Source organism: Poeciliopsis prolifica, unplaced genomic scaffold, assembly GCF_027474105.1.
Source record: "Poeciliopsis prolifica strain line A6 unplaced genomic scaffold, Auburn_PproV2 SCAFFOLD003, whole genome shotgun sequence".
Lineage (NCBI taxonomy): Eukaryota > Metazoa > Chordata > Actinopteri > Cyprinodontiformes > Poeciliidae > Poeciliopsis > Poeciliopsis prolifica.
In genome coordinates this window covers 9,076,943-9,101,761 of record NW_026562378.1, presented here as the reverse complement: position 1 = coordinate 9,101,761, position 24,819 = coordinate 9,076,943, and the positions used below count along the sequence as shown (strand labels likewise).

Genomic DNA, 24,819 nt, shown 5'->3' with positions numbered 1-24,819 from the left:
CGTGAAAGCAGCAGTGTAATGTAAAGATATGTGGAAGGTTCTGGCTACAGATCACTTGCGCATCCCTGAGCAGATTACCAGTCCAAAAAGAGAGGGGGATTTATTGGTTGTGACTGATCAGAGATGATTCCACCACAAAGTGGACCTACATTTCAGAGTCTTTTCCCGAGGGGGAACTTAATGACCCGCAGCATTTCTCTCCGGTTTCTGGCTTTCCCTGATGGGCCGCGAGCAAGAGGCCGACGGGTGGAGGCGTGAAGGTGGCTCATAGTGGTTGGTCGCTGCAGGGGAGGGGAGCATGGAGGTAGTGACCGAGAAAATGGTGCAACACAAGCACATCGAGACCAGCATGTGAAGGACGGTGTAGTGTGGCTGCTCATGAGTCCAAGGGTAACTGCAAGCTTTTTGCATTCACTCAGTCAGTCACTTTTCTAATACTAAACTATCCTGACTGACCTCTTTTTTCTTTCTTCTTTTGTTTTTTTAAAAAAGAATCATGAAGCAGACACATTTATTTCTGTTGCTTATTTGTAATACTACCTCAACTAATTGTTGAAACATTAGAAACATTAGATCCTTTACTCATGTAGTTAACAACCAGCAGAAAGTAGTGTATAGTTGTGAAGTGGAAGAAAATTGAAAAACAAAATTTTTTGAAAAATGTGGAGTGCATTTTTATTCACCCTAAACATAATCCATGTTTGTGACATTTTATTGCAGTATTATTGCAGCTGTTTTGTCAAGTGAGAATAATGGAGACCAAGTATATTGTAACTACTTGGTCCGTTCACAAGCCTACCACCTGCAAAATGACAGAAAAGCATTTTCACTCTCTGATGTTCTCGAAGTAAACCAGGCAATAAAAATGTAGAGTCAGTCCCAAACTCACAAAGCCAACAGAGACATCTTTGCACGCCTAAATGTTGCTTATAGTCGTCCAACGAGAAGCAATGACCTGCATAATTGCTGCAACATATGGAAGACAGTTTCCCCCATAAAATGATCAGCCTCGGAGACATTTTGTTTTCTTTTTCTCATTATGGTTTGTTACAATTCACAGGTTCAGTCAAGTGAACTCAGAGTAACATTTTATATCATCTATTCACCATCTTGGGCATGCAAATAAAAAATTGCACAAAAAACCCCCACGAAATTCACTCCCTCTCTAAACACCAATGTCCACCTCTACACACATACACACACACAGAGTTACACACACATTAAATATCACTCCATTCTGTAAAAGAAAATTGGATTTCTTCTCCAGATAACTTGATTATGAGCAGCCTCTGCCTCACAAAAGGGCCTGCACACTTAATAAAGTACAGTGCCCTGTTGGTGTGTCAACATTCAGACAGTAAGAGAAACTATTGCGTGATCATAACTCATAACTCCTTTTGTATGTGCATTGAAAGAAGCATGACTAAACCAAGCTAAAGGTGAACACAAAACATAGCTTCATTCTAGGTGGTGACAGGATTAGAAATCTTGTGAAACAATAAATCTGTTAGGATTAGGAGTATGAAAAGACATCTTTTAGTCGACACATTCCTGTGTTCTCTTTGTGCAGCAACATGAAGACAAGCACTAAGAACAAAGATTTGAAACTGAACTGGAAAAAATAAATACTTGCTCACGTCAGAAAATGTTAAACTTATGGTCGGCTTACGTGATACAAAACTTTAAATATATGACAGCATTGTTGGTTTTTCAAGTACACTGATTTGTTGCCACTTCTACAATTGCTTCTACTCAACATGACAGAAAAGGAGATTCAGAATTTAAAATAGTTATTTTAAATACCCAGGTGCATACTTTGGGGGGGGAGGGGATAAGCAGTTGAGAGTTTCATTGACTACTGTTCGTCACTTTGAATGACTGGGATGCATTAACACGGCTTTACACGTTTGGGGTACAATTCTTTACAAAGGTCTAGAAAATAAAGAAAAAGGGAAGACTTGTGGGCTTGGAGCAGTTCTTGAGCTCCATCTAGTGCCGACTGTGATAGAAACAGAAACTTTTCTCGTACATTGCCAGCAAATAAAAAAAAAATGCTATTTAATTTAATTCAAACAACATACTACTTCAAATTAGATTATTTAAAAAGAAAAAAAGGGTCATGGCCAGTGAGAGAACATGTCACAGGCTTGTTTCTGTTTTTTAAATTGTTACTGACCTATGACCTATGATGGAGTCATTTTTATTTTTATTATTATTATTGTTTAAGGAGGCTTTGCAGCAACAATTGATGGCCCACCATCCCTGAAGGATCTACTCTTTATCGGAGGTTCCATGAGAAAAATGAGAGACAAAGATGAACAGAGTTGTTACGACACAACGATGACGCAGTAAATTTATCCAAGACTGGAAAGTCCTGAGGTGGAGAGCAGTTTGTGTGAAAATTGCGAATCAACAAAAAACTACAAAAAAAAAAAAAAAAAAAAAACGCTACGGACTGCATGAACAGTCTCTGTTGCCATATTAGGCCATTTAAATAATCACATTAACCAACTATCACAAAACTGCCTTCCAACATTAAAAAGTCTATTTTAACTCTAATTTGAAGATATAGTTTAAAAACTGCTCAGGTATTTACACATTAACCGCATGAATGCGTGCGTGCGCGCGCGTGTGTGTTTGTGTATTGTGATTAGAAACCAACTGATGGTGTTGTGTTTTCTGTCTTATTTTATTGTTGTATTGTATCAAATTTTTCGCAACGTGTCAAGGAACAGACGGGGATTCGCTTTTGGTGGCACGGCGCGCCAAACGCGCCACGCAAATGTTGACACTGATGTCTGAGTCGCACCTTCCTTTATTTAAATAAAGTTCATTGCAGTAAAGCTGTGTAAGGCGGCTGGTGGTGCTGGATGTGTGTCTCACCCTTCAGCGGATCGTTTAACAATTAATGATTGATCATGTGAAGCCCACAGCCTGAGGCTCGGGGATAAAGCCACTGCGACTGCAGCCCGTCCGCTGGGCAGATGACTCAGAGAACCTCGTGGCGTTCAGCACCGGGGAGCTGTCCGTGGTGTTGAATCTTCGTGACGCAAGACGAGAGGCCTCTGATGTCCTCCAGAGAGTCATCTGAAGTGGGGAATTAGACTCAACTGAAGATAAGGACATTAACTTTTACCAGCTGCCTCTCGGGATGCTTCCTGCTCAAGAAGCGGCCAAGATCTACCACACCAACTACGTGCGCAACGCCCGGGCCATGGGCGTCATGTGGCAGGTGTTCACCGTCACCTTCGCCGTCATCATGGTGGTGGTGTTCATCCAGCCCTACTGGATCGGGGACAGCGTGAACACGCCGCAGGCGGGCTACTTCGGCCTGTTTCACTACTGCATCGGCAACGCACTCACCTCGGAGCTCACCTGCAAAGGCAGCGCGCTGGACTTCGGCTCCATCCCGTCCGGGGCCTTCAAGACGGCCATGTTCTTCGTGGGCATCTCCATGCTGCTGATCGTGGGGAGCATCGTCTGCTTCAGTCTCTTCTTCTTCTGCAACGCCGGGAGCGTCTACAAGATCTGCGCCTGGACGCAGCTGGCCTCCAGTGAGAGTTGGATCAGAGTTTTTCCTCTTTCAAGCGGTTGACGTGTTGAACAGATGGAGGGATGTGTACTTAGAGCTAGGCGGGTATATTCACCACACAAAGCTAACCCTCATTTCTTAAGGTGGAGGTATCAAATTGTTGCCTTCTTGTGGAGAAAAGTTTTTAGCTGTAATTGCAGCTGCACTTTTGTCTGGGTTTGCCTTTGCGCATCCAGAAAGTGAAATCGTTGCCTCATTAGAAAATACAGCCTACACTAAATCACGTTTTTGTTGTTATTTTTTTTAAATTTCATTTCTTTATGAATTTTTTTGTTACTATGAAAGTATCATCATTTTTTGATGATGCAGTTTCTGTTCAATGAGTCGCTTTCGGCATGAAAACATGCAGGTAAATGAGAGCATGTGCCTCAGGCGCAGTTCAGCCTCTGCAGAAACACCGAGAGGCAGCAGAGAAACACGAGCCTGCGAGTGAAAGGACGAGCCTGCAGTGAAGCGAGTAATGAGATGGAAACCGGAGGTGCGCTGTTACACGCTTTACTCTCGCTTTTCATCCCGACACACACCTGCTGTCTACAGCGCGTCTGTGCGCACCGTGCGTCCTGGCCGCTTACTGTCTCTGTCTCCAGGAGGTTATAGAAAGAGGTGTGTGGTCAGTTTGAAACTTTTTAAAGTTTTCTTAAAAAAAAAAAAAAACACACAGCAACAATGGAGCAACATTAAAGTTGCTGTTGGGGAAAGGTCAGCACAGATGCTATGAAGTATTTATTTCTATTTATTTTTCAGTATTAAACATTTCTAAATTAATCGCAGACTGGCCTATAACAAAACTTCTGATTTAACTTCATTTTTTTTCTAGTTGAAATATTTTCAATAAATTGTGTTGTTTAGAGGAAACTCTTCAGCCGAGCTGTTTCTGTGAGGATTAAAGTGTTTGCAGGCATCGGGACGTTCACATCCGAGACGTCAGAGAATCGAGTTTCACGTCACGTTAAAGTGAGATTAATGCGGAGTTAATAATGGATGAACAGCTGCGTCTTTCTGCGCTTCGACGTTGCTTAGCAACTCGATATTGAGGGTGTGCGTAAGTTTTATTTCTCTGGTGATCTGCTTCACTTGTAGCTGAAGGAAATGGTTTGTATTCTCGACATGTCGATGTTCTTTCAGTCTTTCCACAAACTCCAAATTGTGCATCTTCCTGTTGGTTGATCCAGGCTTCAAAACCTCATTGTTCCAAGAATCCTTCTGCAAGCCAGGGGCCTTTTCTCAAAGCCTCAATCAACAAACGGACGCAAGTTCCGCTGAGCTTCAAAAATCGCCGCCTCACCGCTTTGCGTGTCTCCCACCTGTCCAGGTACGTGCATGGTGATCGGCTGCATGATCTATCCCGACGGCTGGGACTCGGAGGAAGTGAAGCGCATGTGCGGCCAGCGCACTGACAAATACACCCTGGGAAACTGCACGGTGCGCTGGGCCTACATCCTGGCCATCATCAGCATCATGGACTCACTCATCCTGTCCTTTCTGGCCTTCAGCCTCGGCAGCAGGCAGGACAAGCTGCTGCCCGAGGACTTCCAGGTTGAGGGGAAGGGTAAGAGGATCAAAGGATGGCGAGAAAAGAGGAGTGGGGGGTTTTAACATTCGTGAAGGGACAGGAAGTGGACGGACAGAGCCCAAGGAGGCGTGACTTGAAATGGTTGAGGTGGTTGCAAAAATACTTTTACCCTTCACACTGAAAAAAAGAGACACAGAGAGAGTGGTCCAATTAAGATGACATCGGTATATGTGTAGAGCAGAATCAGACTGAGTATAATTGTAAAACAAATTTACACTCCAATCAGAGAGCTTTCAAAAACATCCACACTGGGCCCATCTATCTGGATATGTGCAGTGCAAATTATTCTTTGAGCAAAGAAAGACAAATGCAGTAAGGATGCACAGGGCTTTACTATGCTTTGCCAACTATAAATGTTAAAACTTCTCACTCATCTACTAAGTGCAAACATCTGATTCGACTAATTTGACCTTTTACCTCTTTTGACAGATAATGCATAGATCCATGGTGAACACAATGAGGAAATGCAACCAACTCGACACTGACATAAACCCCCAGGAGTTTACCGGCGAAAATCCTTCAAGTCCTTCCAGAAACGACTCTGACAGAGCGAAGGTGTTCCTCTGACCTCTGGCTTCAATATAGACCTGCTATGGTATCATGGACTTCAAGCAAGAAGTTTACTTTTGACAGAAAATTAGGTCAAAATCTCTCTGAAGTTTAACCAGACAATGCAATCGACTGTCCACTATAAATATTTAATGACATCAAACTGATCAAACCGTTCTTACAATCGCTGGTCAAAATTTATGGCCGATTTCAGAGATTTTGAGGATTTCTCTTTGAAGACAGAAGACCTGCTTGTTGTCAATCGAAGCTTTAGTGCTCTACAGATTAGAGAAAAAATAAATAAAAATAAAATCATATCCAAGTCACAAACAGAATTTGTGGAAACACAAATTTCCCAACATTTCTAAGTGTTTCTTCTAGTGAGAAGATTTTGGTCAAATAAAGTTAAACCTAAATCCCAAAAGATTATGAATTATTTTAATTGAATTTCTAAATACTGTTTTTAATTTTTCAACCTTTATATGATTAAGATTTGTTTTATTGGAGGAGTTTCTGAATTTGTTCACATTTTGTCATGCATCAGGCACAAATCTCAATGTATTTTTTTTCTTAAATAGCACAAGCCAAAGTCACAAATAAATGTGAAGTGGAAGGAAAATTATACAAGACTCTCCGATATGTTTACACGGTACCTCTGGAGGAGCTTTACAGATCCACAGCTCAGGTGGGGAAAAATTATTAGAAGGAAAAAAGTTTTAGATGTCCAAAACTGGTAGGGATGTAATATTGGCAGCATAAATACATACCAAAATAATCTGACTGATATTTATAAAAATGTAGGAAAATGTCTGTCATATTCTTTCAACAATATGTTATTCTACTACTCCTATTTGTTGGGCTATCACATTAAACACTTCAAAATACATTCACGTTTGTTGTGAGTGAATTGATTTTTTTGTAAGGAGTTACTAAAAACCTTCAGCTCACCAGGCAAACTAATTTGGAAAAGTGTTTATTCTTATATTCTACAGGAAGAAATAAAGACGGAAGACATGGACATAAGAAACTTGCATCATTAAAACATATGACAACTGTGAAGAAAGTCAAAGCAATAAAATAATATCTGCAATTAGTACAATCTTTTGTTAAACCAGCACATTCATGGGGGGAGGGGAGGAGTCTTGCACAGTAGAAGCTAAATTTATTGCCTGATCACACAGAATGAGAAAGTTTTTAAGCCCTTCGGATAATCTCCTTTGCTACTCAGTGTCTCGTTCAGAACCTGCGTCAAGCCAAACTCTTTGGTACGCCGTACTGAGCGCTGGTTGCTTATCCATGTGTGGCTGGACTCCAAGTATGCCAGTGTTTATAAACCGTCTGCAGAGCTGTCCACCCAGAAGGAAAAAAAACACCAGTTTCACCCTCAAGTGCTGAAAAAATGTAAAGTAATGTAGAACCTTGACAATATTGCAAGAAAACAAACAAACAAAAAAAAAGCCTAGTTGTCAGTGTATTTTTGGACAACTGTCATTGATGCGCACTGTTAAATGTCTTATTCTGTGGAAGTGTTTGTGGAAGAATGTAAAAAAAAACCAAAATAAACAATTTTGTTCTTCTTTTTGCTGTTGGTGATGATAAATCTTAAGACTGTTCTTAAAAATCACTGGTTACTTTTTAATCTGATAAGCACTGTGCAGGAACAAACTGAACAAAGCGAGGCCAAAAAGTGTAAAAGCTGGCACATGATGACTGGCGAAGATTTGGCTCAGCTGTACAACACCCAGTGGATTACTGTTTCACAAAGCTTCTTTCACTTCTGTTTGTGTCAGAAAAGTGCAAATTTCAGTTCTTGAACAGAAAAAAATGGGCACCAGCGATACACCTGCACTCAAAAAAAATAAAAAAATAAATGCCAATTTATTCAAAGTACAATTGTAGGGCGTTACTGAACAATTAGTGACAGAGCCTCGACTGCTTTCCTCTCTGTCGTTTGGATGTACTGGCACCATGAGGGTCCAGCTCGCAGACATGAATGAATTTGCTGGCTGGGTTCTTTCACGAAATATAAAAATGGCGGTGGCGTACAGGCTTTAGGAGGAGAGCCACGGATGCGAGAGGCACTGGGCCGCCGTGGCCCTCCGTTCAGGCACCAGGTCCAGCATGGGCAGCAGGAAGCTGCTGAAAGAGTGGGCCTCCTCCTTGGGCCACTCGTACTTCTCCACCAGGACGTCGAACAGGCCCCACGGCTTCAGCTTGGTGATGTGTCGCAGGTCGCCTGGGAGAAACACGTGTCATAAGATTCAGTCTCGGTGGACCTTCACAGAGCTCAACTTCATTTAGTTTCTGCAGGTTCTGTCCTGAGCGAAGCAGATGGCTGCTCCCTTTGAGGAGTCACATGCTTAGCCCTGAAATAGCATCTCCTCTCCAAATACCTGAGGATGTTTCAAAGTGAAAGGGGAAGCAGCTTCTCCAGCAGACAGCTGGCAAGTGTGTTTACCTTTCTTGGTGAAAAACTCCTTGGAGTATTTGCCTGCCACGATCAGCTTCCGAGGAACCTTGCCAAGCAGTTCAATGATGAGCGCTATGTGATCTGCAGGGAGCAGAGACGCGGAAACGCACGGTGAGTACAGGTGACAAGAATCAAACATGAAGATCCACCAAAGGCGATTGCAACCCTTCAACATTTTTCTCCCTCCACATTTTCCGACAACCACAAACTTAAATGTATTTTAAGGGATTTTTTTTTTCAAGTGATCGAGACAAAATAGAACAATTGAAAGTAAAGAAACAAAATACAAAACATGGTTTCAAACAGAAAAAGATGCTATAGAAGCAGAACCACAACACCAAGAAGAGAAACCCAATCGGATTAATCTGGGCCTGATTGTTATTTGGTGGAAAGAAAAAATATGTATATAGGAAAATTTAACCAGTCCTGACTGAAAAAGGTCAAATTTGATCTATAAATATAATTTATCCTAGCTTTCATTCACTCAAGACAAGTCACTATTTAAAATAACTTCTGCTGTGTGAATGAAAATTGCTGATCCGTGACAGCCTTAGAGATCTATGGATCTTTCAGGTGATGTTTGAGCAAATTTGAATCTTTACATTTGAGATTTTTGCTATAAATACTGAAAACCAACATCTTGTTTTCCCTTTACAAGCACACACACACATATGTCAATCACATAAATATTTTCGATTTAATGTTTCCGTCTAGTCACAACTCTTAACAATTTTAGGTTTTATATACTTCAGATCCCAAATTGAATCCAGTTCTGACACATTTGTAAAGGCACTCCTGTTTTCTGACCAACCTTCATCTCTAGAGTAGTCCTCTCCAGAGTGCGGCTCAAACAGATAATCTCCAGTAGCAAGTTCGAAGGCCTGACAAAACAAAACATACATGCAGAATTAAGGAGGGTTTAATTACAGCTATACCAGTTTTTGTGTTTCTCCCTCTGAAAACTTTATATACCTGAAAGTTTCCTGCGAAAAGACGCCTAATTATTACATTCAACAATGAAAACAGTTACAGATGTATATGTAGCTACAACTATGAAAGGATGAATAAAATCCCATAAAAATAATTCTGGATAAAAATCATTATTTACACCTCTAATATTTCCAATGGAATCAATGGAACCTAAGCATTTATTGTAATATTCGACTATTTCAAGTCAATATTTTCAGACATCACAAATTAATGCATTACTTCCTGTGTTCTCTGGGTTCAAGTATATAATATAAACAATAAAAGTCAAAGCTGGAGAATTTACTTTAAAGGCAGCAGCGTTTCTCTACTGACAGGTTGCTGGAACCTAAAGAGAACGTATCTGGCTTTCATTGCACTGCCCATGCAGCGGTCCTGTGTTTGTGTTTTACCATGCAGGCGGTGCTCCAGATGTCTGCTGGAGTGCTGTAGCCAGCTCCGATCAGAACCTCCAGCGAACGGTATTGCCGTGTCTGGATGTCGTCTGTAAAATGTTTGTGCTGCAAAAACAATGCTGACATCTCAGTAAAATTCAGATTCCAAAACGAACATGATGAGCTACAAGATAAAAAAAAAAAAAAAGAAAAGACTCAAAACGCTTATAATCAACAGAAAGCATGTTGAGTTACATTTAAAGAATGGCTCAATTTCTGTCAAGACTGACCCACAGAGGCCCCGCCCGATAACACCTACAAGAAGCTGCCTTGTTTCTGATGCATATTTTTACTCACCACCCAGCAGGCATTGCCAAGGTCAGCGATCTTGACCTGCAGCTTGTCGGCGTTAAGAGGATCCAGGGGGTTTACTAACAAACTGCCTGCTGAGCCTGTCACAGAGCGGAGTCAGAAATCAGACAAAAACAGATGAGAGACTGGCACCGAGTCCTCTCCATCACCACAGATTACATAAAAACATGTCCAGGAATTTTACGGACTAGAACTCAGAGGAAACTTTTGCTGCAAAGTGTTTGCAGTGGGCGTTCATAAGAAAGTTGAAGTTACATTGGAGGATTTGACTTAATGTGTGAAGACTAGAAAATAACACATTCATAATGCAGCAGTCTGACTGGATTCAACCCACACAGTTTAGAGCGTCAGCAAGCCGATTCCAATCACCATGAAGCACAGCTTCACTGTGGTTAAACTACATTACATTTACATCAAACTACAGTCTGGTTTACATCTACATTAATTATGTGATGTCGTCTTGTTTCGTCTTTAAAGAAAAATAATACAGCATATTCATTTAACATTTTCTTCATATTCCTGGAATTCATTCCAGGCTTGTTTTAAACAGTGAATATTTTTCCAATAAAATTCAGCTGTTTCTGTAGAGAAACAGCATGAGCAAGATGAATTTTGTCAAATCTTGAAAGTGTAGTAAAGTAGGCCAAAAGGGAAAACCAATATCTGCTCTGCAACTAACCACTCTGGCCGTCCTCTTCCTCACACTCCTTTTTGTTCTCCCCTTGAGTCTCCATGTCCTCCATCTTTTTCTCCTGTCTTTCGTTTGGCTCTACGGCGACGTCGGTGCTGAGGGATCCAGGGAGAGGCTCCAAGGCGGGATCAGCCTCTGCGGGTGAGGCATCACAGGTTTCATGCTCCTCTTTGTTACTTATAGAGTCTGGAGTCTCTGCATTGTTTTCTGGTTGGTTGGCATTCTGTTGGTCCTCCTGCTCTTCCGCAGACTCCTTGGTCCCTTGTTTTTCTGAACTGTCCTTGTTTTCCGGTGAGGAGGAATGGCCGTTGCAGTTGATCTCCATTTGGTTCTCCATTTGGTTCTCCTCCGTTGCGCCCGCTTTCTGATGACCTAGCTGAGGCGTGAGAGGAGGATGCTCGTCGGGAGTGGAGTCTGCCGCAAAAAAAAAAAAAAAAAAAAAAGGTTTTATTTTATTAAATAAGACTTTTAATAACACAGTTCTTCATCCAGAATCCCTTTGATGAAATATGAAGGTTGAAAAAACTAATTATTGGGCTGCAAAAGACTTGACAATGGTGTCAAAGTTCATCTGGCCTTACACATGCAGGCGGAATTACAATGGCGTGGTTAAAATGGTCTAGTCAAAGTCCAAACAAAAGAATTTGGGGATTGATGTTCACAGCCACTCTGATTCAAGATAACTTAAACGAAAAAACAAAACAAAAAAAAACAGCACAAGTTTACTACGCAGGGCATACAGCTGGACTTTTTGTCATCTTCAAACATTTTTTCTCCACATTCAAAAATTTAGGAGCATCTGTTCAGTCAAAATAAGGATTTAGACGAGGTCATAGAGACACTGTACACGTTTCAGCTGAAATAGAAGACAACGTTGTTTTTGTCCTGTATTTTACCAGTTTACAGAGTTTTTCTTTGCCTGGGGAATTAACAGGAGCTCATCCTTCAGGCAGGTGAAGATTTAATTTTCACCATGGGTTCCATGGGTTTGCTATGGAACCCATGGTAAAGAGCAAAACATTGCTCTTTACCAAACAAACTCTCTTCGTTCCAACAGTGGACAGAAAGAGTCTGAAATCATAAATATTTGCCACACTTCTTCCACTGGAAGAAATGATGAAGATGGAATGAGGAATACTCGGGAAGTGCAAAGACTCAAATCCATTAATCACCTGTGCTTGTGTGGTTAGCAATGTCTTGCAGTGTCGAAGAGACAGGAACAGTAGCTGAGGACGTATCTTCATTAGTCGCCGTCTCATCATCGTCATCATCTTCCTCTGGAGCATCAGGCATATCACCGCCTTCCATCTCCTGAATCCTCTTCTCCAAGAGCTCTGCTTGTTTCTTCTGCTTTTTCTTCATCTTCTTTTTCTTATTCTTTGACATTTTGGCCATCTACGAATGGAGAACACGCAGTACTCCAGTCACATTAAACTCCCCATGTTCTGAGAAATTGTCACATCACAACATATGAACGCGATAAAAGGCCGCGAACTTACCGTTTTGGGTGCTGGCGCTGTACTCACTGCAGGAGAAGGGAAACATTAAAAGGAAATTATGTTGAGTGATGCGCAGCACATTCATAGCCGCTCTATAGTTAGTATTTTGTTATGGTGGCTGGGTTTTGCTAATAGTCTCATAAACTTCTCTGAGTGAGTGGATGACAGCGGCAACCAATCCAGTGGTGACTCATAGTGAGACGGTGCTCAGCACTGTGCTGGTCTGTCACTAGTTCCACTGTCTGGACATAGGGACTTCTGCACTGAGGCATGAAATCCCATTAAAATAAATTGAAGTTTGTGGTTGGATTGTGTAAAACAAAAAAATAATCATTTAAGGGGTGTGAAAACTTTAGATAATGCACTGCAAATACATGTACCAATCCATATTCTAAGGATCTAAAAAAAGAAAAAGATTATTTGTTGCATCGATTACTGCAACATCGCTAAAACCAGGAAGTTAGAGCACATCACATCAGTTTTAAAGTCCCTCCACTGGCTCCCTGTAGCTCAGGAAATAGACTTTAAGATACTGTTGTCAATTGATAAATCACTGAACGGCTTGACAGCACAATACATTAAAGATCTGCTGATGTTGTATCAACCGCCCAGACCTCTCTGATCTTCTGGTTCTGATCTGCTACGCATCTCCAGAACCAGAATCAAACGAGGAGAAGCAGCATTCAGCTTTTATGCACCACAAATCTGGAACAAACTTCCAGAAAACTGCAAAACAGCTGAAACACCTGCGCTTTGCAACTTTCTGGGTTTTAAATCTAGACTAAAAACCCACCTATTTAGAGTTGCTATTGAAATACTAATCAATAATCTGATGTGAAAAATGTAATATTGATGACTGTGTGACTTTGTGTTTTTATGATGTAAAGCACTTTGAAATGCCTTGTTGCTGAAAGGTGCTGTACATACTGATTGACTGAAACGCGTTATTAGCTAAAGTTTTGAATTAAAGCTCCTCCTCATTCGTAAGTCAATGGGTCCACATTTTTGTTAAAGTATGAAACATAAGAAATGGTTACCTGCAGATCCGGATGGAGGTGGAGCACCAGACTTCTGCCACTGCGTCGCCTCGGCAGCCATTTTCTTAATGTAGGGCTCATTGACAGTCAGCAGAATGTTTTCAGGCTTGATGTCTGTATGAATGATTTTACACTTGGTGTGGAGGTAGTCCAGGCCCTGCAAAACCTGCAGAAGAGTCGGATGAAAATGAAGTGTTTTCTGGATAAAATGTGTTCAAATGTAGCTCAGGGGAATAAGCCTGGTGTGATATGTGTGAATGTTTACTTCCAGATTTGCTCAACCACATTTTGAGCGTTGCAATTCTCTACCTGTCGTATGATGCTTTTCACACAAGGCTGGGGCAGGCCTTGATAATTTGATTTGATAATCCACTTCAGAAGGTGGTAGCCCAGGACCTCAAACACCATACACACATCTGAGATCCAAGTCAAGGAAACCTCTGTATAAAATGATTAAAAATCTGCAGCCTTTAATTTTCTGTAACAACCAGTGACAGATTCATAATCAAGTGGAGGATACGAGTTCCATTCATCCCAGAAATCTTGAAGTCATCTAGCAGCTGCACCACTTTCTCTCTGTTGGGATCTTTGGGATCCGTGTTTCTCACCTGGAAAACATCAATGAGGCATGTGGGAACGTCACAAAGTAGAGCATAAGTGATAATATTAGGTTGGATGTATACATTTTCTCTAAATGTTCACATGTACTGTATGTAAGAATATGCATCTCACTTTTTTTAATCACATTAAATAGTTCAAATAAATAATAGCATACATAAATTTATGGTTTAAAAAACAAGTCACATTAAGTTAAATTAAACTAAAACAGAATAAAGTGTATACTGCATCTCTGTTCCTTACAGATTTCAGCAGTTTGATTTCATCCAGCGCGGTCTCTGTGTAATGTTCAGCACTTTTTACAACCTTCATGGCCACAAATCGCTTCTCCCTGAGAAAAAAAACAATAAAATAAAAATACAATACTTGAGAAATATGGATCAATATATCAAAAAAATTAAGTGTCATAATAAAGTGACACCTATAGCTAAAATGAAGTGGAAACTAATAGGACAATATTGCAGTTGGGTCAAATTTTCAGGCTGCAAACAACCCCCCCAAAAAACCTGTTTCTGACGTAGAAAATTGGACGCCTCTGAGCCACCCAGAGTTCAAAGTACAATATGGCTTCTACCCATACAAAGCAGAAAGTTGCAGGTATATATTATTTATTAGCACTTCTGATGGTTTGTACAGTATGTCATTAACTTACAAGCACACAGTATTGGAGTACTTCGACTTACAGTATGACAAAGTTTCCTTAGACACAAAAAACATACTTCCTGATGAAAGCAGTCCAGCAGTTTTATCTATTACAAACATTTTTAAAAAATTAAAAAAATCATATCCGTCTTAACAGCAATTAGTCATTCCAACTGGTTCTTCCACTTGCAATTAAAACATTCTCAGCTTGGGTGCAGCGCCATTTCTAGATCTGTAGCTCCAGTTTCTGAGAAACAGAACAGGCAGCCACTGCAGCTTCTAGTTTCTGTGACACAGTTTTACAGTTTTGTCTAATACTCTAATTTTTATAATATTCTATTTTTTCTTTGTGTGTGAATTTAAGACAACTGCTCAAAAATGAATCCTGAATCAGTTTAAGTTCTCTTAAACTGATGAGCAGACTTACTGGATGTCCCAGGCCAGCCACACAGTGGAGAAGTGGCCCCACCCCAGCTTACGGATCACATGGTATCTTCCATTGAACAGGTCGCCAATCTTCACATGATGATATCCACCTGAACAAATGCATTCGCAAAATGGAAGACCGAGTGAAATTATGTTGTGGTTTCCATGTGCAGTAAGATCAGGAGTAGTGTGTTTAACTTCTATTTGGATTAAAACAACTAGAATCCATTTTAAAATCAGGTTTAGTGGGATTTTATGAATAAAACCTCTGAATTGGGAAGGCTCCAATTATGGGAGCTGGAAGAAAATCAGAAACGACATTAAAGGAAGGATGAAGAGAACGACATAAAGAAAGGATGTGGGACACAAGGAAGGGACAGAGGCAGGTACCAAATGAATGTAATGGGGCCAGAAACGTGGATGGGACAACAGAAGGAAAAATGGAAATTAGTGAGAGAAAAAAGAAAGACTGGAAAGAAGAAGTGACTTTTGGCAGAAGAACAAAAGGAAAGAGAAAGGCTCATAAACTTTAGATGTTTGTTTGAGGAGCCGAGAAAGGACAAAGACGAGATTGAAATCAAATTCCAGACAGTGTAGGAGCCATGATGTGTGACTTGGTGTGGGCAAAAACACTTCCCTTTCTGCAGCTTATGTCATTTTCCTACAGTTCTGGCCAAGTAAACCAACAGCTCAGAACTAATAAAAAAAGTGGACAAAAAGCTGAAGAGAGGGGGCGTTTAAGGAGGCAGTTTGTTGTCTGAGTCAAAGGAAAATGGATAATTAGACCAGAAAGTACAACAGACTGTTCCCTTGTTTGAAAGTCAAGAATCATGAAAAGTGATTTTCATGGTTCCGCAAGAATCAGCAAATTCTTAACTTTTAAATTTTTAGTCAACAAAGACTAAAAATGTCTTTCATCAGTCCAGCAGCTTTATCAATCACAAACATTAAAAATATATATATATTTCAATCTGGACCAAAATTATTCTCCTCTGAAAAATCAGAATCTATTCCATTTCATCATGCAGATGCAGAAGTGATTCCTGAAGATCAAAGATGACCCTACCCCTGCAGTAATCGTTGGGATCCTCCTGTTCGTCGTCGTCGGAGCCCAGGATCTCCTCATCCTGCTCCGGAAGGGAAGCTTCTCCCTGACCATGCAGAGACGCCCCGCCGCGACCATGAGGCTCTGGCCTGATTGGACGACAACAAACAGCATGCTGAGAACAGTACTGGGAGGTCTGGACCATCAGTGATGGAGAGATCAACAAGACGCATTAAAATAAGCATTAGCTCACTTATCAAAAATCAGGTCAAACAGACTCAGGAGAACTTCAACAAAGACAGTTCATCTGCAAGTCAGCAGATCAGACTTTTTTCCTCATATGCAGCAAAAATCAATAAGATGTAGGCAGACACGGAAAACAGTCCAAAATTACAGTGATCATAGCAGGAAAAATATTTATTTATCTGAACAATAATTATTTACTATAATCACACTTTGGTGACTAATGAAAATTAATGCTCACTTTAATAATCCAAGAACAACATTGCTCCTCTGTTAAAAACTGAGCTTCACTGCAGCTTCATTAACTGTAATGTAATGTAACACAAACCACGTCAATTAATCAGCTTTATCTTTTGTATAACAACATGAGCAACATTGGAAATCAACTTATCCTCCGTGCTCTGTGTTACAGATCACAAAGTGACTCCAAGAATCTGCCTCATGACCAGCATACACTACCACCAGTTATATAATTATTATCTAAACAGTAGTAAATACTAGTGATCCAGGCAAAAAAAGAATCATTTAGACACACTCACAATTATTGTTCTAAAGTAATCCTGAAGAAAAAAAATACAGCTTAATATTTCTATGGGACTGATAAAGTTTAAAGTAGGGCAAGGTTTTGTAAAGGTCATTTACAGAGTGAAATGTTTGAGTTGTGCACCATAAAAATAGGGATTAATTTTACAACGTTTCAAAAATAGGGAGGCAAGAACACAACCCAAATTTCTTTGGATTATTTGGGTCTTTGTTTCCAAGTGAAACAGACAATAACAAATGTGTAACCTGATACACAGAAAGTAGTTTTTTTACAGTGAAGAAATAAAAAAAAAAAAAACATTCTTCAAACATAAGCACAAAGACCAAGTGACATTTTAAGAGGCCTTTGTCTAATTGTGTCATCTAATTGTGACATTAATGAGGTAGATTTCACCTTTTAATCCCTTTGCTTAAATTATTCACTCCTTTACTTTAGTGCATCATACAAAGTTGACAGAATTTTCTTCTCTTGACGTCACAGTCTAATCAGAGTTTTTTTTAAATGGTACAAAATCTGCACTTAAAATCTAAGTCTTCCAAGATATGCGATATATTACCAAATAAAGAGTAAGGCTTGGTAGAATTTATTTTTTGAGAAGAAAATTAAAAAACAACACAAATGTCTTTTTGACTAACTCAAAGTGTTTTCACTTGTAGAAGCAAAACACTTCAACCAGTAAAATTAAATGTTAAAGATCAGCCTTACTTTCACTCCCTATTAAGTAAAGATTGTTCAGGAGATTCAAGTCCTGATCTAGAGTGTAAATTGAGTCTACAGGCATTAGAGTCCAAGTCAAGTCTGAGGACTTTGTTTGAACAAGACTCAAATCTAAGTCGCAGAGTGAAGTCAGACGATCCAACTACCTCTAAGGGACCAGATCAGCAACACGTTTTAATACTTTAGAATCTATTATTGCAATGGCAACCACCATGTGTCACCCCTGCATCTACACAGCAGCACGCGTCATTATTAGACCTTGCACCAAACATCTTATATCTTCTTAAAATTCCTGCTGCAGTAAATTCCTAAGAGAGAACATGATGTCAACTACAGCCGCTGTGAGTGAGTGAGTGAGTGAGTGAGTGAGTGAGTGAGTGAGTGAGTGAGTGAGTGAGTGAGTGAGTGAGTGAGTGAGTGAGTGAGTGAGTGAGTGAGTGAGTGAGTGAGTGAGTGAGTGAGTGAGTGAGTGAGTGAGTGAGTGAGTGAGTGAGTGAGTGAGTGAGTGAGTGAGTGAGTGAGTGGGAGTGGGAGGGGCGGTGTCCTTGCACTGGAGGACAGCACACCTCTGCAGGACGGAAGCAAAAGATAAATCATGGTGATACTCTGACGTGACAGGTGGTTCTGAATAAAACATAACCTCTCTTCTCTTACAGACTTACAACTAAAAATTTATTTTTAGTTTCTGAAATTTTCTAGTAAATGCATCGGCGTAGGGTATTATTAAAACATAAAATTCCCCTCTAAACCAGTGCCCTAGAAATAGGAGTGCAGACTACAAAGACAGGCGAATTTGGATGTTTACATCACAGCTTTCAGACAATTGATGCCAAAACATTACGATTATGATTTTCCAAGGTGTGTATGATGAAAGTTAGAGACTTTGTCATTTGTTATTTCCACTTAGAGGAGACGGTTCAATGCCTCCTAATCACACAACACACGAGGGTACTTCAAGGACTTCTGCAACACTGAAGATACTTGTACCCTTCCTCTTTCTGACAGCTGAAGCCTGAAGGGTGCTACAGCTCTTCAACCCGCCACAACAACAACAAGCCCCCTACCTGCAAGATGCACGGATGCCCATGGGACGAGAAGTGAGAAGGAAAATCAGGTTCTGAAAAAGCCTCTCACTCCATTCGCTCCAAACAGCAAAATGAGACGGTGGTTCAGAAGTGGAAAAGTAGAGAGGAGGCAGCAAAAGCAGTGTGAGCTGATGACTGCAAAGCCAATGAGACAGCAGGAGGGGGAGAGAAGAGAGAAGGAGAGTGGGAAGGCGAGATGTGGAGAGGCTGAGCTGCAGACCGAGTCCCGAACTGCAGGCTTCCACTACATGCTGCGATTCTCGCTCATTTTCTCCTCTCTAACACAGTCGCTGCCTCTCCATCGCTCCGTCTGACCGAGATCTCTCCTTGGCTGTCGTCAGCTTTTGGCCCCGCCCCCCTCTCTCTGACAGCTGGAAGATGATTGGGGGAAAGAGCCTAACACTGCAATGCAGGTGAGGTGCGACATCAGTGCCCCCCCTCCTGATCTGACCAAACACCGTCCTTCTCTGCCCCCAGACGGTCCATCACCACCGACTTCAATCCGTGGCCTTTATTAGCTAAATGAGCAAGAAATACACAGCTTCTCTCCAATCCAGACCCAGAGTGGGCTTTTCTAACCGTGACAGGACTGTGTGTCACCTCAAATATCTTGAATTATTTCTTAAAAGAAATCCAACTCACATGTACTTTCAAGAAAAACGCAATCGTCAGCCACTGCACACAGTTTCAAAGAATTTTTTTGACAGTTGCCCAATAAGTTGAAGATATGCAACTTTTTTATTGCACACTTATTTTGAGGGGAGAAAAGTCTACTTGAGAGACCCACTGCATCATAGATCAGTAAAAAATCTTTACCTATGTTTATTAAAAACAACAACAAAAGCTGGTGGCATCAACAATTGTACTACTAGTAAATTAGTCAAAAACAATTTCTTTATACATAATTTTTGCCCTTTAAATAAATGTACTCCCTTCAAATCATGCAAGACTACAAAGTGAAATATTTCATTTCGCTTTTTTCCAAACTTGCTCTTCCCAAGCAAGAATGGAAACACTGACATTTTATCAGTAACCCAAAATTTTAGCACTTCAAGCCCGAAAATCCTGTTTTTTTTAACTAAATACATTTTATTTGGGTCTCGCCAAAAGCTGCTCTATCAAGAACAGAAAGAAAGATGTAAAATGTATTTTCTTAGTGAACAACATTTTTATGCAGAAAAGAGCAACATTTTCCCTTGAAGCCAAGAGTTTGGTGACCGCTGTGTGTGTGTTTCAGGCAGTTATACACACACGGAGGCTCTTTGTAGATAGCAGATACTTTCTCTACCTTCATTTAGCCTTGACCATACTACCTCTCTTTTTCTGAAAACTTAATCGAAACTAAAAGTTCAAGCCCTAACCACTAAAACGAACTGACTATGAATTTCTTTGTTTGCATCTCAGTTTGTGTGATTGGTACACTGAGCCTACTGCAGGCAGGGAGTAAATAAAAGAGGAATTGCAGAAACAGCAGACAAGCACAAGCTGCAGCCTAATGCTTTCCATCACTTCTGACTTTGTCACAGCAATCAGAAAAATAGGAATAGTCAAAGTAACAGCACATTTGATGTCTTTAAATTAGAGTCTTAAAAGGGTTCTGATTTTTTTGTCAGCTGATTTAGTAAACCAAATCCTGAATGTTTAGAGAGAAACAAAATACAATTTGTGTGAGCAAAAGAAAAAAATGAGAATAAAAAATGCAAAAAGCTGGCAAAGGCCAGGTCACGAGCTAAATGATGTGCTAACTGGATCTCAACATCATTATGGGATAAACATTTATAAAGACTTATATTTTTTTTAAAATACAGAACTTATTCAGGCTGCTCTGTGAATTTAGTGCAGAATAATTGGTGAGCTATGAAAACAAACCGACTCAGTTTTACCTTGTGTGAAACTTGGAAGTAGTTCTTCTTTAAGTTGAACTTGTACTCCCTCTAATAAGATTCATCAACCCCAGTCAGGGATAACAAGGCAAAACTAACTCACAACCTCTCAACATAACCACAACTCTGGAAAACATGTGACATGAGAGCGTGTTGCCTTCTCCTGCTTTCAAAGCCATTCGGCCGCACTCACATCAGAGAAGTAGGTCAAAAAAACAAAACAAGGTGCAGAAGAAGACGTTGCTCCTGACGATGGAGCTGCACCAGAAACACTGCTGTCCCGACTCCCCTCCCTTCAAGTGAAATCAATACAAAGTGCCTGACAAGCAGAATGAAGGTACAATGCACACAAAGCCTAAATGTGGGTGGTAGTAAAGCATTGCCCTTCAGCACTCCAATCCTCACTGAAGGAATAGAGGGAGGCTCAAAACAACGTCATGCAAACTTTAAAAAATTGGGATCAAATCGATTTCCATGTTGACGTCAACTAGCATCATGCTGGAACCAGAGCAATCAAAACAGAGATGCCCAACTCTGCTGAGGGTTTTCTTAGTTCATAAAAACAACAGCCCTTTGTTAAACACAAACCAGTGTTTAGTGCCTGAATTTATCCCTCAACTCCTTAAAATAATAATAATAAAAATCAGTGCAAACATATTAATATTTCTCCCGCAAGCAGGGAAGAAAGAGTTGCTGCAAAACCTGCAGTGTACAGTCCTGGTGCTGCAGAGGGCTGCAGATGAGAAAAGAGTTGACGGGTTATGTAATTAAAAAAAACACAGCTAGTGCTGGGAGAGAAGCGGCAGACATGAAAGCTAAACATAACACGGAGCAAAGCACTGGTAGAAACTTGGCGTACTCTTCCGTCTCCGACTGAGCTAAAACTGCATTGATAAAAATTTGAAGCAGGGAAGTTAAAGAAACAGGTATTTGTCACGAATGTGAAAAAAAAAATTAAGTACAAAAATCAGATATGCTCTTTGAAAAGCTGGATTCAAAAATCCACAAGAGAGACAATCAGTCCTGTTCTTTCTCACCAAGTAGAATACATAAGCCGGTAATGAGGTGATCGGTGAGGCTGCAGCCGTCTGTCAAAGCTCCTGAATGAAAAAGATACATCATCCTAGAGTCCTGTCAGGCTCAGCGTAAACCATGAAAACAAGTTGAAATTTTTAACTTCTTCGACTGGTTTCTCCTCCAAATGCATGCATAAAAGCTACTCACTTCCATGTCAGCCCACTGGCAAGTTTCACCACAGCTGTATTGATGGAGAAGATCCAGTCCAGGAGCCACATGACAGAGAAGACACAACACTGACCGGAAAGGCCAAAAACTAGGAAATATGTCCAGCCTGAGTTGCGATGAGGTCTGCACTATTCACCCGCTGCTCTTTGAATGCACTGTGGCTGCTGCTGAGTCCCTTTCGCCACAGAAGGCACAAAAAGAGCGAGTGGGAGGGAATGAGCAGGGAGCAGGAGAAGTCTTAGAGCAAGGCTGAATAAGACTAGTCTGCTTCCAGCTATTCATAACAGAAAAAATCTTTTCAATTAAAAATGCAATCCCATCGCTGTTTCACATGTTAGTAGTGTGGTGAGAGTCAATACTGTTGCAATATGTTTTTATTATTATATATTTTTAAAGATTTTATGAGCTCTCGTGGCCTTCATTTGATAGTTAATTGACAGGAAAGCAGGTAATGAGAGAAAGGGAAGACAAAGGTTACCAGGCCAGGAATTGAACTAAGGCCTCCATATGTGGGTTATGCTTAACCCCTGCGACACCACAGCACACCCATGTTGAAATATTGTTTGAGAAAATTCTGAGTCCAGAAGCAGAGCAGGATGCTATGGGATGTTTTCGCTCCACAAGCTCTAAAACTGCATGTTGTTGGACAGTTTCCTACAACATGAGGCGGCATTTTAAAATGAAACAATAAACTGAACGCTTTGTTATAACTGCATGCTATGTACTCTCTATATACATATTTATGTCCCCTTTAGATCTACTCTCCTATGTTACCAAACATAATCAAAAAAACAGCTAACCTGGAGCACAACAAGTACCAGCGTATTTCAATAAATCTAAATGCAATTGAAAAGTAAGTCACCTATATTATACACATTCCATAAAATTTTTATGAATATTGTTAAAATTCCTCATCTTGGACATTACAAAAAACCCAATAAAAATATTTTGATGCAGACTTTTTATGCTATAAACTACAATCATAAAGAGGCTCCTGAATTGGTCCAGCAAACACTCTCAAAGCCCTCAACAATGAGGTGTAATTAGTTGTTTGGCTAAATGCAAAGATATAAATGGAAAGTTGAGTGGAAGGAAAAAGTATGGCTAAAACAAGTGGACAAGACAAACAACAGCTTTGAGAGGAAGCAAAGTTCATTCAAGAGTTTGTGGGAGAGTCTATTTTAAAAGCCATCACTCTCACACATACACATAAATGTCTTCTGAACTACCATTGTTCTGTTCCTCGTATTATGCCACACCTGAACTAAAGACATCAGAGATGCCTTAACTGGGCTAATGAGAAAGAAAAACACTGGACTGCTGTGTAGTTGTCCAAATGTTCTGTGCAGATTAAAATAAATGTTTAATTTCATGTGGAAAATCAAAGTCTGAAGAATCTGGAAGAAGACCACAACCGAGTTGTTTGAGGTCTGGTGTGATATTTCAGTAATAATGTAGGAAGCCATGTCATCTATCGGTGTTAGTCCATTGCGTTTTAGTCAAGCTTAAAGTCAACAAAGCCATTTTACAGGGACTCAGAGTGTCTGCTCCCTCTGTGTTGATGCTCATTTTATTTTTCAGAATTTAACATTCAGTGTTACATTCATTAGAGTCATACTCATTAAAGCAGACAGAAAGACGCTGCTGAAGAATATCACAGTATGTGCAATGAATCTACAGCAGTTTCTTTTTATAAACTGATTATTTGGGTCACTTTTGGAAAATATTCAAATTTTTTTGGCGCACATGAGTTTCCCTGTCTGCTGTGATCACGAATCGCTTTCTAAACTTCCTGCTCTGCCTCTTGGAACAGAGTAAAGAAACCCATTATGTGTAAATAGATTTGAAAACAAAAAAGGAAGTTTTCTGGTTACTTTTTGACAGGTTTCCTCGGCTTCGTCCTCTTCTTCCTCGCTTGGATCGCGAGAACTTTAAAAAAAAAAAGAAGAAGCATTCAAGAAAACAGATCTGAGACAAAAACACGCTGTTATGTTTGTGTGACGGAGATAACACGAGTCCGCGTTTTTTTCCGAGCCGTTACCCCAGATCTCAGTTTAAAAACAAAAAACAAACAAAAGAATAAAGATTAGCTACTTTTCTGAGGTGTATCAAAATTCACAATGACGGCAAATGAGAAACTATGTAGTTAGCAGGTTCCTTGGCTTAGCGATGCATTGTGGGTATTGTTAATTTAGCTAACAGCAACTTCGAACGTTTCGCTGTGAAAACACTAATCGCCACAAAGACCCTATTTATTATTTTTAAGCATTTGTCACAATATAACTTGTGTTTTCTCACAGACAGCGATAACAAAATGCACTGGGACAAACTGCATAATCATGTGAAGCTAAAGCTAACATAATGCTACCACAGAAAACACACAGCAGAGCGCATGGTTACACTTTTACTCTACGCCGGTAGTTATGTAGTTTGTTTGACATCTGCTAAATCTATTTAAGCAGTAACTAATCAGCGGTAAGCGTCTAATGCTAATGTGTGTTGAGTAACAGGTTCAACAAGTAAAAATCATTTTGGTTTAGTTAGCAACGTTACCTTTTCTTTCCATGCTGGACAACCAGTGAAGTGCTGCGTTCAGTGGCTGTTGGAAATGCGGGACTCTACCTTAAAGGAGGCGTGAGCTGTGGGCGCTGTGTTCGGAAACTGTAATTTGCTTGAGTCGTTTACCTATGTGAATTGTTTTGGATAATCTTAACATTTTTGAAATGTAGCTTTATATGAATTTTTGTCCCTCTGGTTTCCCCCCCGACATTTTCGGGGGGCAGTTCGCCTCATGGAACGAGCCATTGGAACGTCACCAGTGAAATAACATTTGATTGGTGGTCACATCTGCCTCACATCAACAGGCCCAAACAAAACTCAGAACCCACGTTGCTTTGCCAATAAAAAAATAAATAAATTACAAAAAAGAACTCAGAACCAAAATAAAAGGGAGCAGAGTGTCACATACGTTTTCGATTAACAATGACCAAAAATGTAGTTTATTTTCTATCAAACTATCAGAGCATTTCCTCACGGTCTCCTCCAACGCTTGAGGAAAACAGCAGACTCATTTCAATGTACAGAATCACCTAATTGCTTTAAATAAACCAAGACTACAGTAGTGATCAATCTACTACCTACAAATAATTTCATTTTGCATCAATTTGTGGAAGTAGGAACGGCAGACTATCTGTGCTCAAACAGATTAAATGATTAATATTATAGCA

General features: G+C 40.2%; 2 protein-coding genes across 4 annotated transcripts; one reads left to right on the top strand and one right to left on the bottom strand.

The window, feature by feature from the left end:
• The first annotated feature begins 3,004 nt into the window (after window positions 1-3,004).
• lhfpl5a (LHFPL tetraspan subfamily member 5a) lies at window positions 3,005-5,686 on the top strand. Its single transcript, XM_055022745.1, has 3 exons — window positions 3,005-3,554; window positions 4,905-5,141; window positions 5,595-5,686. Exons 1-3 carry the CDS (start codon window positions 3,152-3,154, stop codon window positions 5,603-5,605), a joined length of 651 nt encoding a protein of 216 aa, XP_054878720.1. The 5' UTR covers window positions 3,005-3,151; the 3' UTR covers window positions 5,606-5,686.
• A 985-nt stretch (window positions 5,687-6,671) lies between these two features.
• Window positions 6,672-24,262, bottom strand: srpk1b (SRSF protein kinase 1b). Of its 3 annotated transcripts, XM_055022706.1 has the most exons (16): window positions 24,146-24,262; window positions 23,467-23,521; window positions 15,897-16,024; window positions 14,832-14,940; window positions 14,006-14,093; window positions 13,665-13,752; window positions 13,454-13,560; window positions 13,145-13,310; window positions 12,108-12,133; window positions 11,781-12,003; window positions 10,597-11,022; window positions 9,903-9,997; window positions 9,564-9,671; window positions 8,996-9,065; window positions 8,173-8,265; window positions 6,672-7,950 (listed from the first exon to the last, which is right to left on the bottom strand). In XM_055022706.1, exons 1-16 carry the CDS (start codon window positions 24,156-24,158, stop codon window positions 7,766-7,768), a joined length of 1,980 nt encoding a protein of 659 aa, XP_054878681.1. In that variant the 5' UTR covers window positions 24,159-24,262; the 3' UTR covers window positions 6,672-7,765. The 3 variants fall into 3 exon arrangements, with proteins under 3 accessions (XP_054878681.1, XP_054878672.1, XP_054878688.1); XM_055022697.1 differs by lacking the exons at window positions 23,467-23,521; window positions 24,146-24,262 and adding an exon at window positions 21,572-21,758; XM_055022713.1 differs by lacking the exons at window positions 23,467-23,521; window positions 24,146-24,262 and adding an exon at window positions 18,444-18,778.
• Between the last annotated feature and the right edge of the window lie 557 nt (window positions 24,263-24,819).